Raw genomic sequence first — 18,832 nt, 5'->3', positions numbered from 1 at the left:
TTTGATCATTTTTTATTTCATTTTTTATGTTATGTAAAAAGGTGTAAAAGTCGCATTTCGGACATTTGGGCACCATTTCCCGCCTCGGAGGTCACCGCCGCCCGTAACAGTTTTTATATTTTGATAGATCGGGCATTTTGGGACGCGGCAATACCTAATATGTTTGTGAATTTTACTGTTTATTATGTTTTATATCCGTTCTAGGGAAAGGGGGTGATTTGAACTTTTAATATTTTATTATTTTTTAAACTTTTTTTTTTCACTATTTTTTAGACCATCTAGGGTACATTAACCCTAGATGGTCAGATCGCTCCTACCATATACTGCAATACTACAGTATTGCAATATATGGCATTTTTGCAGGTCATACATTACAATGAGCCACTGGCTCATTGTAACGAACCTGCATAAGCCATGTAGCCTCGTGTCAAAAGAAGACCCGAGGCTACCATGGTAACCGATCGCCGCCCCCCGGTGACGTTCAGGGGCGCGGCGATCGGAAAAAAGATGGCGGCGCGCGCTGCCGTCTTTTAAACGCCGCCGGCAAAACCGACCGCGGTTATTTGCGGTGGGGGTTTTGTGCAAAATGCAAAAACCCCCACCTCTGTATGAAGAGGACTCAGCCCGTGAGCCCTCTTCATACATCCCTTATACCTCTGCGCCGTAGAGCTACGGCGCAGAGCGTTAAGGGGTTAATGCTCACTGACGTATATATTTATCAGGGAGCTGGTAATGACGCATAAAGAGGGCTCACGGGGTGGTACATTGTAATGTATCCTATACAAAAACACTATATACTGCAATACAGTAGCATTGCAGCACAGGCAGTCCCCGGGTTACATACAAGATAGGTGCCATAGGTTTGTTCTTAAGTCGAATCTGTATATTTTATCATTGTAGATCCAGACAAAAACTCTTTTTCGACTCAGTGACAATTGAAGTTTCAACATTTTTTTCTGTAATTGGACCAAGGATTTAATAAATTTTACAGCTGACCATTGCAGCCTGGGAAGTAAAGCATCACCAGAGGTCACAGAGGGCAGTAGGGGACAGCCTGTATATGGTCGGAACAATCAGACCGTCTAGCTTTAAAGTACCCCAGAGGATCTAAAAAAATATTTAAAGAAAAATTCTAATCCCCCCCTTTCTCTAGAACTGATATAAACCTAAATAAAAAAGTAAAAATCACAAACATGTTAGGTATTGCTGCGTCCCAAAATGCAGATCTATCAAAATATTTAAAAAATGGTTATTGCCGCCGGTGAACCCCATAACAGAAAATGGCACCCAAAATGTCTGGAACGCAACTTTTACACCACTTTACATTGCATAAAAATTTTATTAAAACAAGATCAAAAGGTTGCACAGTCCTCAAAATAATAGCAGTAAAAATGTCAGCTCATCTCGAAAAAAAATTATGTCTTACACAGCGCCATTCACCTAAGATGGCAAAACTAAATTTTTTACAAAGTGTTTTAATTTTTGAAAATGAATTAAGAAAACTAAATCTATATAAATTTGGTATTACCTCGATCGTACCGAAAAAATTATTTTATTTGGATCACACAGTGAAAGTCATAAAGACTAAGCCCATAAGAAAGTGACGCAAATCAGTTTTTTCGCACGGCATGGAATAATAGTCACTGAAAAGAAAAATTTGTTATGCAGAAAATAAGCCCTCACGCAGCTCTGTACACAAATAAATTAAAATGGTATAGCTTTTTGAAGATGGGGAGAAAAAAACGAAAAAACGCTGCAAGGTGAAGGTGTTAATCTCACATAATTTTGACCGTTGATGTTATTTCCAACCTCTTTCCGTTTTGAACTAGGAAGTGCTGTGCTCTATCAATCTGTAATCAATCCTTCTGCTGCCTGCGTGTGGCGCGCATTCTAGTTTTGTTTATAGCGATCATGCCGCCTGGCAGATGACATCCGCTGTTATCTCACTGTTATCCAATCATATGAAACGTCCCTCTAGGTCTGCTGCCAGGTCCTCCCAGCAAGCGTCTGATGATCTCAAGCTCACTACGTCATCAAAGGTCCTTCCGCTCACTAAAGCCTCGAAGCGTTCTACAGCAACCAACAGACAGGTAAGGACCCTGAATACATAAAGACGGTTTCAAGGGCCGGAGTATGTGTCTGTATTATATACTGTGCCGTCTAGAAGTCGTTCATACTGGGGAGAAGAGCAGACCTCAGGCGGATGTGCTGACCCGGGATCGGAGCACCCCCCGCATTTACGGTCGTATCTAGAATGGAAATTCTCCTTGTAGGCATGATGTCACAGGAAGGGGCGGGGCATCTCGGAAAAGGGTTGTAGCTTTCTGCGGTGTCACATGACAGTGCAGGTCCAGGAAGCTAACTTCAGGTGGGGGAGAGGGGGAGAACAGGACTAATATCTGATTACATCTGTGTATACGGAGGTGAGGGTGTACTGGACAGGACTGGTGGAACTAATAAAATGGTAAAAAAAAAAAAGTTGTTAAGTTAACAAAAATGCCCATAATCCCCATCAGTACATAAAATGTAAGATAAAGGCAAAATCATTACACAATCCCCATATCACCGTGTCTGTATCAACGCATAGAATAAAAATAAATAATTATTGAATCTGCATGATGAACACCGTAAAAAAAAAAATTCTTAAAAACCTGTCACAAATTGGGATTTTTACCTATTTCACCCCACAAAAAATGCACTAAAAAGTGATCAAAAAACATATCTACTCCAGAATGATACTGGTGCAAAGTACTACATGTCCCAAAAACAAGCCATCAACCAGCTCCGTAGTAAAAAAAAAATTATAAAAGTGTTATGCCACTTGGAAGACGGCCATTCAAAAACGCTAGATTTTTTTTCCCCATATTAGGTCCTATTTTAAGAAATTTAGTAAAACGTGAGAAAAAATTTCTCTTACAATAGCCTTTCAACTTGCCGAGATATTCTGATGGCGGTCCACAATGGCGCCAGGCCCCAGGTGGGGGGAAGATTATTATTCTTCTTCACCCCTAGAAACAGATCTTAGCAAGTGGATTCTAAACTCCATTCTGAGAGATATAACTTTGGACTTTGTTTCTCCTCCTCCACCAAGATTCAAAATAACGAAGATTCCACAAGGAGTTGATCAATTTCCCTTACTTGCAGAGATTTCAACACTCATCAGCAAGAAGGTTTTATGCCATGTTCTCGTAAACAAGGAAGGCCAAGGGTTTTACTTGACTTTTTGGGGGTAAAGAATTGGGTCTCTAAGAACTATCGTAAATTTACAATCCCTGATCAAACCTCTCCTTGTAAAAAAGGGTGTACCTGTCAGGTCAGACAACACTACCTCCATTGCGTACGTAAACAATCAGGAGGGCTGGAGATCATGCTAATCGCTTCCCACATTTTTCATCTACCAGAAAAACACTTCTGCTCCTTAACAACAGTTCACATAAAAGGTGCAAAAAACATAGAAGCGGACTTCTATGTCAACAAACCCTACATCAGGGAGAGTGGTCTCTCCACAAATTCATATTCCTCATGATATCCAAACTCATCCTCTAGCATAGATGCCTCAATCCTGCGGTCATCACCTGGTATGCTTTCCCGGACTTGATCCTCATTCCAAGAAATTTAAGAGAAGAAAAATAGGACAAGGCGAAGGTCATTCTCATTGCTCCCTTGTGGCCACACCGTGCCTGGTTTTCAACTCTCGAAGACCTATCCATAGTATATCCCAGGGTACCTCCGGAAGTAAAAAACTTAATATCCCTATTTATTATCCAGCATGGCTAAAAGGTTAAATTATTGATCCAAAGGGCCTTTTTTCTAGGGTTATTTCCACAGAGTAGTAGATTTTTATAAGTGATGGGTTTTCTGTCTACATATTTTGAAGTCCTTTTTATCCTTTGTAGGTGTAAATTCTGTAGACGTGTATCATCCAATTACTAATGTCATTTAGTCCCAGAAAAGGCCTGGAAAAAAGGGGGTTAAAACCAGCCTCTTTAAGAATTCAAATTTCAGCACTGGCAGCCTTCTTTGACCAAGACATAGCCAGTCACCCCTGGATCACTAGGTTTATAAAAGCAGCAGGAAGACTTTGTCCCTCAATAAGATTCAGATTTCCACCCTGGGATCTATCTCTTGTATTAAAGAATACAAAAGTGAGAAAAAGGAAAGAGCCAGATGGGTGCGCTTGTAACCAAAATGAAATCCTCATAGGTAACGGAATTCACAGTATTTATTATTTATAACGATAAAAATCCAATGGTAACGCGTTTCGGGGAAACCCCTTCATCAGACCAAAACTAATAAAATAAATACATGAAATAAAATAAACAATTATGGATATAAACACATATAAATGAATAAAGACACATATAAATAAATTAATAAATATGAAATTACAATTACAGAGAGAGTGAATACAAATATAAATGGTGCATAATTTATGGGGCAGTGTATAACCACGTAGTAGATAGTCAGTAATACAAAGAGTATGTAATTGGATCCTGAGAGACAGTGAATTGAGGGTAAATATTAGAGCGTTTGAGTAAAATACAAATAAGAGAACCGGAATACAGTCAAAGCTGAGAAGGAGGTGGTGGTGGTATACATGATTAAAATCTAATAGGGAATGTTGGGTAGTAAACAAAGGATAAATACATATGTATAGGAAAATTAAAATAATTAAAAGGCTATAATAAGTTAAATTGTAGGTAAACATGGGTAATTGTGAGTAGTTGTCTAAAATATGTAATATAAAAGTTAAAAAATTAATGGGTAGATGAAGATAATAGTGAGAGATGGAGTGATTAGAAAAAATATATATACAACTCCAAAATTGTAGCTCAAATATTAGAGTAAGATGCACCAAAGGAGGATAAATCCATAGACACTTACATGGAAGCGCTGCGCTGCTCAGGCGGTCAGCTGCTGATGCGGGCGCGTGGGGAATCAGGCAATTAAATACACGAGAATGCCTGCGTGTATGGCAGCGAGAGCTGGCGCATGCGCACTGTGGCAGGGACTGTCAGCGCGCGTCGTGAGAGGAGATAAATGAGATTGCGCCGAATGAGGGATGCGCTGGCTGGCAGCCGATGGTTGTATGTTAGAAGTAGAAAGGAGAAGGAAAAGAAAAGTAGCCAATATAGGTAAAGGACATATGATGGACACAGTTTAGGGGGGAATAAGAAGTAAAGGTGCATGGATAAAAATCAAATATATCACACAACCACAAATAAATAAATTAGGTAGATGACAGTAGATAGTTAAAATTACATATAGGTATATGGATACATGATTGTGCACAGATTATTGCGTTGCAGTACCTCATAATGATCATATATAAAATAAATATGAATATAAATAAATATACCCTCACCGGCCACTTTATTAGGTACACCTGTCCAACTGCTCGTTAACACTTAATTTCTAATCAGCCAATCACATGGCGGCAACTCAGTGCATTTAGGCATGTAGACATGGTCAAGACAATCTCCTGCAGTTCAAACCGAGCATCAGTATGGGGAAGAAAGGTGATTTGAGTGCCTTTGAACGTGGCATGGTTGTTGGTGCCAGAAGGGCTGGTCTGAGCATTTCAGAAACTGCTGATCTACTGGGATTTTCACGCACAACCATCTCTAGGGTTTACAGAGAATGGTCCGAAAAAGAAAAAACATCCAGTGAGCGGCAGTTCTGTGGGCGGAAATGCCTTGTTGATGCCAGAGGTCAGAGGAGAATGGGCAGACTGGTTCGAACTGATAGAAAGGCAACAGTGACTCAAATCGCCACCTGTTACAACCAAGGTTGTAACAGGTGAAACTGCCTAAAACTCTTGGAAAAAATGATAAGTCTGGATTGGTTTTTTTGGAGGTACATAGCCGGCTTGGTGCCAAGATGTTTTTTAGTGTTAGTGATCGTCTGAAAGAGATGGTGGGGTTGGATGAAATACTGTTTTTAAGTTATGGATCATGGAACAATAGATTCTAGTTCTTCTTGAGGATGTGCTTGATTTTACTACCATCATTAGAGTAGGTGGTAATGAAATTAGCTTCGTTGAAATATTCACCCGTCTTCCTTATGCTTGGTTTTAGACAATCCTCTTGACTTAGAGTACCTGCCTTGGCGCAAGCAGATGAAATAAGGGGAGGTGGGTAGTCTTTGTCTTTGTCTCGTAGAACTTTACTCTGCATATTGTAGTCGTCGTTGGTGGTGCAGTTGCGCCTTATTCTCTTGAACTGGCAAAAGGGTATGTTGGTTTTCCATTGTTTGAAATGGTTACTTGTGAAGTCTAAGTAACTGTTGCTATCAACAGATTTAAAGTAAGTTTAAGTATGGATTTTCTGGTCAACATGAAAGACAGTAACATCAAGGAATTTGGCAAAATTAGGTACGATATTGGATGTAAATTCCAGACCCCACTCATTGGTGTTTAGATCGTTAATGAAGTCTAAAGCCTCCTTCTCAGTCCCTTTCCAGATTATAAAAATATAAACGCATTTATCGTAAAATGAATGTGTAAAAATGTTCAGTTCTGCGAAGAGGCCCACATAGAAATTCGCGTAACTGGGGGCAAATGTACTCCCCATCGGTGTACCTCTTTTTTGAATAAAAATCTGGTCACAAAAGGAGAAGTAATTGTGATTAAGAATAAATGAAATGGCCCTCAGGATGAAGTTGCTCTGCTTACTAGACATATTGGAGTCTCGGGCGAGGAATTGAGAGGTGGCATGTATACCAAGGTCATGGGGAATAACAGTGTATAGGGAGGAAATGTCCATGGTGATAAAGAGATAGGAGTCTATCCAGGGGACTGGAAGGATGTGTCTAATCAAATCCGAAGTATCCAGAGTAAAGGACACTAAATTCTTGAAGTATTTTTGTAAAAACAAATATACGTAGTGGGACAGGTTAGCCGTGAGGGAGTTAATCCCAGAGATGATTGGGCGTCCGGGTGGATTACTGGCATTTTTATGAACCTTAGGCAAATAATAGAAAGTTGTCGCTGCTGGTTCTTCTATTTTGAGATACTGAAGCTCCTTTTTGGAAAGGACCCCTAGTTTGAAGCCCTCATCCAGAAGTGTGTATAGTTTTGACTTGAACTGGTGTGTGGGGTTCTTTTCTAGCTTTGAATAGAAGGCAGTGTCGGACAGGAGAGAAGAGACTCTTTGATGTAGTCAGATTTGTTTAGGAGAACGATCCCACCCCCCTTATCAGCAGGTTTGAAAATGATCTCATTGTTGGAGGATAGATCCTTAAGAGCCTTCCTTTCTTTGATTGTTAGATTATTTCTGAAATTATTTTGATTCTGAGTGCTAGACTTAAGGTCCTTAAAGTCAGAGGAAATTATCATATAAAATGTTTCTATGTAGTTACCTTTATGGTGTGTGGGGTAGAAGGTGGATCTAGGTTTCAAATCTGTATGAATAATAGATGTGTGGTTGGGTATGGGTGGTTCGGTAGTGGTAGTGTGATCCTCAGTAGTGTCTTGGTTGGGATTTACCATATTGAAGTGTCTTTTTAAAGTTAATTTCCGAATAAATCTATTTAAATCCACGAAAAGTTCAAAATCATCTGAGGTGGACGAGGGACAAAAAGAGAGGCCCTTCTCTAGAGTTTTAATCTCAATTTGTTCAGTACATAATAGGAGAGATTGAAGATTTTTACTAGGTTCACAGAACTGGCTTTCTCAATGTCAAAACTGATAAGTTTTGCATTTATTTTCCCCAAAAAATTGATGAACTGATTTTTAAAAATTTGCCATTTTTAAAATTCGAAATCACCTTGTTTTCAGGCAGTTTTACCACCTGAATAAGTTGCTGAATAACATTTCCCATATGCCTACTTTACATTTTCATAATTTCTAAAATGTCTGGAAAATTTATTTTGATGTCACGTGGCTTACAAATCGAATATCAGTTTTCTGTATTTTCAAGGAGATTGCAGAATTGACTTTTTATTGTTTTTAATGAAATTTGAAATATATAGTATTAAAAAACCCCTATACATATATCAACCCATATATCAAACTATCAGAAACAGCCTTTTGGAAGATTGTTAACCCCTTCAGATCTTCATAGTAAATTAAATTAAAATGGAGGTGAAATTTAAAATGGTCTAATTTTGTCTAAAATGGTCTAAAATTTACACATTTCCAAAAGATAAAAAGAGAAAACTCAACCTAAAATTTCTCCTGAGTACGAAGACACCCCACATGTGAATGGTACATAATGTAGGGGTGCCCTGCAGCTGCCAGTTTTGTCCAACAGTCATTAGCGCCCTTTTGTAGGCTTTAAAATTTTAGTGGGGTCATATGTGGGCAATTTTTTTTGCGGGATGAGATGTTTTTTCCAGTGATGCCATTTTGGGGTTGGTATCCCCTATTATTGAAAACATTTTTTGGGCATAGAGTAGTAGAAAAGCATCATCTATATGATTGATTTTTTACTGTATTTGTTTCTGTATTCACCAAATAGCCTAATAAACATCTCATCTTTATTCTATGGGTCAATACGATTACGGGCATACCATACTTAGATATTTTTTCTTAGGTTTTATTTTGGAAAATGTAGTAAAACGTAATATGGGGAGTAATCTATAATTTTTGCATCGCCGTATTCCAAGTGGCATAACACCTTTTATTTTTTATTACTACGGAGCTGGTTGATGGCTTGTCTTTTTATGGGACATGTAGCACTTTGCACCAGTATCATTCTGGAGTAAATATCTGATTCCTTGCTGATTGCTGATACATTACAGGGTATTATTAGCTCAGTCAGTGTATGCACATGCATAGGCTAACACTGGACCTGAGGACAGCCCTGGAGCCCGGATCCGACCTCAGGGCTGCCATTACAGCGAACTGCGCCCCCCAGGAGACGGCAGAGGGGGGGGGGGATCGTGGAGGAGAGAGCCCTAGAAGGCAGTTTAAATGTCCCGGTCACGCTGACTGCGGCAGTTAACTAGTTAAACACCCTTGATCGGAGCTTACTCTAACCACGGGTGTTAAACTGAGGTGCCGGCTGTTAAATCACCTGGTGTCAGTTGTAATTATGATGGCTCCAATTAAGAGCTGAGCCTGCGTCAGATATGTTGGACGCTGGGCATTAAAGGCACCCAATTTACAGACAGACCTCTCTGCCCATTGTGACCTCTTGTGAAGCTCTCTGGATGCTTTTAGTCCCAGGCTGCAATGATCAACTGTAGGGTCTCTGTAATGAAGCTTTATGGAAAACCCTGTTTATAATAAGCACAAAATTTTGAAATTCTAGTTGTCAAAGGGACAAAAACAAATATTCTCTGAAGCTACAATTATAAATTATACCTGTTCCAACTTAATTACACATTCAACTTAAGTACAAACCTAAAGAACCTATATTTTACTTAACCGGGAGAATGCCTGTAAGATATGGTAGGTAGCTGGATTTCCTTGGATGGTAGGTAGATGGATTAAGTATCAAGTTAGTTCCATATGTAGCAACTCCTTGCCTCCAGTGGGAATGTTCCCGAAGGTGGATGAAGAGGCGATGTGATATACTAAGGAGTACAATGACAAATTAATAAGGATGTGGGGAGAATAGAGCAGTCTTTCTTTGTATCCATTAATGCATTAATGCGTCATTAATGCGCTGTTGAAAGATGAATTGCTTATTGCAATTGTACTTATGACAAAATTAATCTATGTTTTGATTGTTTGCTGTCAGGCTCCAGGGGTAGTGTACCCACTGGACCACCACAGACGATGACTTAACCCGACACCTGGGACCGGATTCTAAGTGGGACCCAGTTTTAACCAGAGCCCTCCACAAAGCAGGTTGGAGTTGTGGCGGCGTGGTACCACCAGGTCATTCCACAGGTGTGACTTTATCTGTGTCGGCAGCCAAGGCGAGGTACACAGACGTTGAGCAGAATCATAGTCGGGGACAGGCAGTAGGTCAGGACGGGTAGCACGGGATCAGAGTCGAGGACGTAGCGAAAGGTCAAGGCAGCAGAGGAGCGTAGTCATGAACGGAACCGGGGTCACAATGGGAAATCACAATAACAGCGCAGGGCATAGGAACAAGCTTTGTCTAGGGCACAAGGCACAAAGATTCGGTAGGATGTGCAGGGAGAAGCTGGTTTATATGGAATTCTGGGAAATGGGCAGCGCCAATTAACGATACACTGGCCCTTTAAATCTCCCAAAGCCTGCGCTCGTTCACCCGAGGAGACTGAGATGCACGCACAGCTGGAGGAACAGGGACAGGTAAGAGGCGCGGGTGCCGCTCTGGCAGGCAGATAGGGGCTTGGGTGGGCCTGCGACCCGCGATATGGGTCACGGGAGCACCCGAGACACCTGCTCTGATCAACAAAGACAAATTTTCTTTTATATATTTACCAGCATGTTCAATTTTGTTGTCTTGCTAGGTGATGGGCTACAACACTTTAGCAAATTATCAAAAATAGTGAGGTGGATGGGGGGTGGTAAGGGCTGTACAAAAAAATAAACGTGTACTTGCCTCCTTTTGTTGCTCTCATTGTTCTGAGCTGTGGTCCCTAAGCATTAGGTTGTGCATGCCAGGCGACCACTTTGCTATTTTTGCTTCATCTTGGACAACCTGTTTAATTAGAATTTCAGGAAATGGGTTTTATAATTTAAATATCAATTTAAAGTATGACTTCATAATATTCTGTACATATTTTATTTTTTATTATTTCCTCTCTTTAAAACTTGCCTTCATTTTAGTGCCTGGAAAGTTGGCAATGTCTAATGACATGTTTCAAAGTGAGCAAAAAGTCCCATATCGCCGCCTTGAAGCTGCTGCGCAGAAGTTTGCAAAGGTGGTTATTCCAACAGATTTGGAAAGATTGAAGAATCACCAAATTAATATTGAAAAGGTTGGTATTATTGATTGTTTTAAGTGCCTTAAAGCGTACATCTGGTAATTTATTTTATTGTTTTAGATATCAATAGCTCTTGTCATATTGGAAAACTTTGCTTATTAAATTTCATTACCAATAGGTAGATGTTCCTTTGTTATCCACCTGACTGCAACCGTGAGAGCACCAGACTGTGTTTTTATTTCTTCACTCTCTGCATGTAGTTTTTGAATAAAAGACTGATGAACAGTATTTAGCTCCACATCATTAATACATGACAACCAGGTAAAGAAAAAATAAACAGTTGTCACATACACTGGATATTCTTGAAACAGCAGCATCAATATGATAACCCTAATTGAGTCCAGGTCTTTTCAAATTTCTCAGTAGTACGACGAAGCATGGCAGTGATTTGTTCCATCGATCTGAGATCTCTGGGGCGCATGTATAGTTCGAATAATGGTGGAAGAACAGTGCGCCTCCAATGCAGAGATATCAAGCACTTCACCACGATTGCTATATGTAGGAACAGCCTGGCAATCGGAACCTGGAGAGAACTTGGATAAAGATTAAAAATGTATATTTTGGAGTCCAAAGGGGCTCGTACGTTAAGGACCCCCTCAAAGAGGGGACCTACCCTCCAGCAAAAAATGCAGCGAGGCTGGACAGCTCCAAAAAATATGGAAGAAGAGTGAAGAAATCAGGCGATACCTTTTGGAGGCTAACTGAGTATATTTTATAGTGGAGCTTTCTAGAATACCAGTTCTCTTTGTCATACATGATGTTGTGCATGAAACAGAAAATTCACAGCATTTTATACACACTAGGCAGTGATCATCAAAGGATATTAAAAAAAAAAATTAAAACAGATTGATAAATACAGGGACATCTCATTTACGACAGTACCGCAATAAAAACAGTAAAAAACTGTGAGGCGAGACAAGAGAGCCCTGGCTCTTATCTGCTTGTGGCGTCCAGGTCAGAGATAGGAGGTCATGAAGTTGGCATGAATGTTAAGACCACTTTGTAAGGTGTTGAATCTCCTCATTAATGTATACACCCATTCTTTCCTTTCCCTCTGTGTCTTAAAATATAAATCTGCACATAAAGGCATGTGGTTGGATACTGTTGACACATAATAAGGTTTACCACATTAGAAGACCTGCAGGAAAACATCCCTTTGATCTTACGTACAGGCCAGACTATATGCTACAACCGTATCTGTTCTGACAAGACAGATCTTGAAAAACACCTCCTGGAGCTCAGATCTGAATTTTTTTAGTTGGGCTACAGACCAAAAGTCACTGATAACCAAATAAGAAAAGCAGCAGCCATCAACAGATACCATTTACTCACATATAAGGAGACCCAACAGGAGGCCAGAGGAACTCCAAACAATTTAGCATAAGATACAAGACTAAAAGAAATATTCCCAGTCCCTCCTCCCCTGTCCTTCTGGCAACCACCAAACCTGAAACAACTAGTTGTCCAGAGTGCCCTGAGATCTCCATCAGAAAATGGTACCTCACCCTGCCCAAAAAGCAGGTGTAAAATTGTCTCATGCCAACTGCACAGCATCCTGCAACCATTCATGTGTGAGGTTGCTTCTCAAGCAATGGAATCGGCTCTCTCACAGTCTTGCCTAAAAACACAATGAATGAAACATGAAACATGAATAAAGAATGGTACCAGAATGTCCTCTTCTCCCAACCATCCAAGAGCAGTTTGGTGATCAACAATGCCTTTTCCAGCATGATGTAAATCAAAATCTTTATTATAATTGCAATCAACAGTATATTACAGCAAATACGTAAATATTTGCTGTAATATACTGTCGATTGGAATTATAATAAAGATTTTGATTTATTTATCGATTGAGGCATATTTGTGCTTTTCTATGGAAGCTTGATAGGAGTTATTTTGATGTTTTTGGGGCCTTCCTACTCTTGAGCGGAGCTATTTGATTAGATAGTGATTTATTCCTGCAGTTAAAGATTTTTCGGTTGTCATGCCAGGGAGAACTGCAGAGGTCTTGAAGAAGAAGGGTCAACACTGCAAATATTGACTTGCTACATTAACTCATTCTGTCAATAAAATTTTTAATTTTTTAAATTTTGAGGTCGGAATTCAAGAGAGATATAGGATAATCAAGGGGATCCTTTCCCGGTATCAGGATCACCGTTATAAAAGAGCATTAGATGACAATTCAGGAAGATTACAGCCTCTGAGGTATTGTTCTAGGGTTACCATTTTGGTCTGCGAATTCAGAGAACATTTGGCAGGGAGGTTATAAAGATTATGATAATATATTTCAAATATTTGTGTTATCCTCTCTGGGTAATAGTGGGTGGTCTCTGCATTGTCCCTGAGGCTATGAGGATTGTGGCTGTTCGGTCTTGAAGTTGTCTTGCTAACAGGGTGTGTATTCTATTGCCGTATTCATAGAAACGTTGGAATTCCATAATAGGTCTTTAATCCATGATAACGAGTGGTGGGAACACCCTCCAGGAGCTGATGGTTCTGTAACCAAAGTTGTTAAATGTACAAACTTACCCTTTCAGGACGCATCACAGTTAACCAACCCTATGGAACGCAAGTACGATGCCCTTCTTAAAAAAGCTTGGGATTCCTCAATGACAAATCTTAAATCAAATGTGATAGCCACTTCAGTAGCCCGTAGCAGTACACTATTGGTTAGGGGAACTGGAAACTCACCTTAAAGAAAAGACCCCTAGGTAAACTAACCTTCAGTCCCTTCCTCTTTTAAAATTACCCTCAGTCTTTTTGGTGGATGCTTCCGCTGAAAGCATAAGATTTTTAGCCAAAGAGAGCGTGGTTTTAAATTCTTTGCACAGAGCTCCCTGGTTGAAACATTAGGGAGTGGATTTTAAATAACAAAAAATAAACTTTGTGGCCTTCCCATCCAGGGTAAGTTACTCTTTGGTCCAGACCTATATTCCATCTTAGAGAAAGCTTCAGATAGGAAAAAGGAATTTCCAGAAAGAAGGCCCACAAAAAAGCAGCCTTTTTTTTTTACCTCTTTTAAGATAGTAAGGACTTTCCCAAATCCAGGGATAGGGTAGGCCACTTGAATTCTCCAAGGGGAAAAGGCTTCCTCATTACCCAAAACATAAAAGTGATGCTAGGTGGGGGGCAGACTCATAAAGGAGATCACCCAAAATCCTTGGGTATTTCAGTTACTAAAACAGGCTACAAAAATCCCCCTAACTCAAGTTCCTTATTTCCTCCCAACCCACACAAAAAAATCTCCTATGGACCAACATCCAGGATCTATTGATGCTGGATGTGATTGTTCCAGTCCCGCAAGAAAAATGAGTGGAATGCCCTTTATTCCTTTTAAAAAAACAAACGGGTCGTTTCGGTTGATCATAAATTTAAAAAACTTAAATAACTGGATTTTATACCACAGGTTCACAGTGGAATCTGTAAAATTGGCCTTTTCTCTGATAGTAAGGGGGTTCTTCATGCCTTCAGTGCTCGTCAACGAGAGGAGGACTTTAGGGAACTGGTACACCCACTGGAGGCTTACTTTGCCCCACAGGTAGATATCGAAAGAATATTATATAGGGTTTATAATATTCTACAAAAAAGGGAAATACACCCCCCTGCCAAGGACTGTTTTGAAAGGTGGAAAAAAGATGTGGCAAATTTAACGGTGGAAAAGTGGGTAGATTCATTACATATGATAAAAAAACTACCAAAAATATGTCTTATATCGTAACTCAGATATATATAGTACATAGAGCCCATATAACACCGAAACGTTTAAACTTCTTTCGGAAAAAGGAGGAAAAATGCCCTAGATGTAACCTAATAGACGCTGACGCTATCTTTCTAGGTAGTAGAAAGATTAGGATCAGTATTTAAATCTAATATTCTAGGCACGAAACTGGGTATAGTGGGAGTGCTAAAAAATGTGTTGTATATATCAAGAGGCCTTTTAGTAGCCAGGAAAGTAATCCTATATCACTGAAAAGATAAGGAGTCACCTAATGTGAGGGAATGGGAGGCAAGGTTTGATCTTTTATGCCATGCTGATAGACAGGAGGCCTCGGATAGAGAAAATATAAGAGAGAAAGTCTGGGAAGTGTGGTTAAATAGATCACGCTAGTGGGAAGATAAGATAGAGGTTCTTAGGAACATAGTATAGTGGGGTGCTGTAATAATAAAAGTTACTTAGGATAGCCGTCTACCGCCGGAGGGAGGATGGGAGGGTCAGGGGATAAAAACCAAAAAAAATAAAAATGATCTATCTTTCTATTGACTAGATGGCTAATAGATGAAAATATTAGGAATTGTATAAAAGTTTGTTTATGTTTTTTTTATTTCCTACTTCATGCACACTACAAACAGGAACAAAATACTTTTATATCCGTTATTTTAAATATTTTATGTCTTTTATGGTTGTATACATTTTTTCATTCTGAATTTATTTATTGTAGCATTAATCTGTTATTAATATAGTTATTAATAAAGGAGCCACACGCTGATTGTAAAAATTACAGACAACGTCAACGACCCGCTTCAACTATTTTTATCTGCTTGTTTTTATTTGCTTGTTAACAAGGGGCATAAAGCTGACGGAATTAAAAAAAAAAAACTTAATTCTGCCAAACAATTATGTAAATAGGCTGCATGCTCAAACCACACTACATGCTTTATGTAAATTTTGAAGAGCCCGGATCGGGCTCGGAACGTGTTTTACTGAGCAAACCAATAAAGAAGTTTGATTGATACGAAGTTGCTACTTTGAATGATTCACGCCAAGAACATCCTGGGAACCCCCATTCACATTTACAGCTAGTGACAGGTTCCTGTCACAGGTTCCTGTAGAGCAATATTAAGTGACACCCTTCCTTTAGCTAAAAATAGTTACACTTACAACCACATAAATCGCCTTTTATCTTATATTACCTGGCATCAGATGGGGCATGTCATGCTCGGCTGGCCCCTCCAATCTACTCCTTCTCATGCCTTATGATTCCTTACTATTTAGCATTTAAGGGTGACATAATCTCTTTAGCCTCTTGAAGTCACAGCAGCCTCTATGGACTTCTACTCCTCCTCATCCTCCATGTCACATGTTTTTAATGTAATGCAAGGCACCGTGTAAAAAAATCGACACAATATTTCCTATAAGTACATAGAGCTATATACAGGGTGAACAGGTAATGAGAAAGTGCTCCAGGATAGCACAGTAAAGGCAAAGGTTTTCTTCATTGTCTGGAGCGTTCTTGGGGTGTGGGAAGAGCTTTGCCCAACAGCATGGCCTCCTCTACGACAAGCAAGAAGGGCGGCTGTGGTGGTCTTTGGAAGAAAGGAGCCAAGTGAAGCAGAAGACTTTGCAAAAGAGGGGATACCACCAGTTCGCTCCATAGGCACGACTCGCTTGCGGTGGTTGCCAAGGAGGGGTACAGAGATGACAGACCGAGTCGGAGTTGGCAGGAGGTCAGGACCGGCACAGTATCTGAGTTAGCCCCCGAAGGTCATGGTAGGCGGCAGAGAATCAAGGTCAGGAAACGAAGCAGGGGTCACAACGGATAAATCACAAGAGTATCAATAAAAATGCTTTCTCTATGGCAACTGGGCACAAAGATCCGGCAGGAGTCATAGGAAGAGATGGGCTACATGGACAGATGGAAGCCTGCAGCCGGTGTGAGGAGGTACACAGGGATACCCGTAACACCTCCCCATTTTCAAAAGTGCATCCCTCAAAGTACTAGAAACTGCTTTTAGGAAGATTTTTAACCCTTTGAGTTAAAAAAATTAAAACAAAATCAAGTTGAAATTTAGAATGGTCTAATTTTTTCAGTAATGCATTAATTTATCCCTAAAAATTACACATTTCTAAAAGAAAAAAAGAGAAAACCCATCATAATATTTGTTATGCAGTTTCTTCCGAGTACAGAGATATGCCACATGTGGACGTTACATGTTCTTGGCCGCACAACGAGGTGCAGAAGGGAAGGAGTGCCATGCAACTGCCTGTTTTGTCCTGTAGTGGATTTTAGTTTCCTCATTGGCAGCCTTTTGTAGCCTATAAAATGTTAGTTTTTCGGTGGGGTCATGGGACAGCATTTTTTTTCGCATGATGCATTTTCCATTACCATTTAGGGGTTGTTATACCCTATTTTTTGAAAATGTATTAACTTATTTTTCGGCACAGAGAAGTAGAAAAGCATCAATTCTGTAATGGATTTTTAAATTTTTTTGTTTTTCACCGTATAGCCTAAGCATGTTATCTTTTATTCCATGGCCATAGCCTGACGAGCCTTTATGGTGAAACATTGCATGTCCGGATTTTATGTTCAATGCCTTGCACAATTTATAACCCTATCAAAGCACCTACGGGAGTTAGATAGGTCTCTTCTAGGGACTCCTATTTAGGGAAATGTTCCAGTCTGGTAGGCAGCTGGTCAGGGCTGCGGTCCCGATTTGAGGCCTTAGTGTTTTTCCCAGTACGGGATAGGGTGTACCAAGTACAGCTAGTCCCGGTCCCCCTTTAGGTTTTGGTTGTCATTGATCAACACCTATTCCCTTTATGTTTGTATGTCTATAATATCTCTTTGTTATGTGAAACTACTGTTCATCCATGACTATAGCGTGTTAAACCAGATTCCACATTGGCTCACAAAGCATCTAAGATGGTTAGAAGCATTTTACATTTATCATGTATATAGTAGTCATGGAGTACTTTTACAGTGAAATGGATGGTTAGATGATCAGGGCTGGCTGTGAAGGTGCAAGGTCAGGGCCGCGTCCGGGGTCACAACAGGAGATCAGAATGCAAGGAACGCATATAGGAATCTCAAAGGCTAGGAGCTCTAAGATCCAGCGGGAAATGCTGGGAACAGCCAGCTTTTAAGGAATCCTGGAAGTGGGCAGCACAAATCAGTGGCGCGCTGGCCCTTTAAATCTGCGAGTACCAGCGCACACAACCTAGGGAGCGTGGACGCGCACACTGGCCAGCTGGGATGGGAGCAGGAAAGCAGAGAGGTGACTGCGCTCGGGACAGGGTGCCGCCACGGATAGGGCATGGGAGTGCCTGCGATCCGATACGTGATTCGCAGGAGCACCCGTGACAGTAGCCCCCCTCCTTTCGCCTCCTTTTTTTCTTGGTCCGGAGAAACCTCTGGAGGATGCTACAGTCCAGAATATTTTCAGTAGGGAGACAAGGAGTTTGGGATGTGAAACATTGGAGGAAGGCGGAGCTTATACTCCACAGGATTTATGCACTTAATCATTTCAAAAGGACAGATAAAACAGGGACCTAGCTTGTAGGTATCTTCAGCAGGACGTATCTGGAAGATAACCACAACTTGCCACCCGGAGAGAAGACAGGAGGAGTCCTACGTTTCTTATCAGCCTGGGTCTTGGTGCGGCTAATGGCCCAGAGGAGAGACTGACGGGTCTGTTCCCAAATAGATTTGAGGTCCCCTCTACCGCAGGGACATCCAAGGGATTGGACAGAGGATGAGGAGGGCAAGGAATTCATCCGTAGACAACAAAGAAAGGAGCTGCCCCAGCAGACCGAGATTCCAGGGAGTTATAGGAGAACTCATGGTAGCAGGTAGGACCAGTCATCTTGACAGACAGAGACAAAGTGACGGAGATAACAGCCCAAAGTCTGATTCACCCTTCTACTTTACCATTTGACTGACGGTGGTAAGCAGAAGAAAAGTCCAGATTTATTTGCAGCTGGGAACAAACTGACAAGACGTGGAGCAGACAGTAGACCTGGAAGGGAAACAAAATCGGACATCTTGGAAAACCGGTCAGTCACCACCCAGATGATGGTATTGCCAGAAGAAGATGGAAGATCTGTGACAAAGTACACCTCAGACCACGGGCGACTGGGTATCGGCAACGGAAGCAACAGGCCAGCTGGTTTGAGGTGTGAAAGCTTATTACAGGCAAAGGAAGTGCAGGACCCCATGAAATCCCAAACATCTTTGACCAGGTCAGGCCA

General features: G+C 40.7%; 1 protein-coding gene across 5 annotated transcripts in view; it reads left to right on the top strand.

The window, feature by feature from the left end:
• The first annotated feature begins 1,862 nt into the window (after positions 1–1,862).
• Positions 1,863–18,832, top strand: part of STX17 (syntaxin 17) — a 91,582-nt gene continuing 74,612 nt past the window's right edge. Inside the window, exons 1-2 of one of the 5 annotated variants that reach the window (XM_072153058.1) lie at positions 1,963–2,090; positions 10,709–10,860. In XM_072153058.1, the coding sequence (XP_072009159.1) occupies positions 10,726–10,860 (135 nt within the window). In that variant the 5' untranslated portion in view covers positions 1,963–2,090; positions 10,709–10,725. Of the gene's footprint in view, positions 2,091–6,112; positions 6,134–9,686; positions 9,839–10,708; positions 10,861–18,832 lie in introns of those variants that run through there. The other 4 variants (XM_072153060.1, XM_072153059.1, XM_072153061.1 and 1 more) reach the window with 4 other exon arrangements.

Source organism: Engystomops pustulosus, chromosome 5 (assembly GCF_040894005.1).
Source record: "Engystomops pustulosus chromosome 5, aEngPut4.maternal, whole genome shotgun sequence".
NCBI lineage: Eukaryota > Metazoa > Chordata > Amphibia > Anura > Leptodactylidae > Engystomops > Engystomops pustulosus.
The sequence above is the reverse complement of the archived record's forward strand: the minus strand, read 5'-3'. Positions and strand labels throughout refer to the sequence as shown.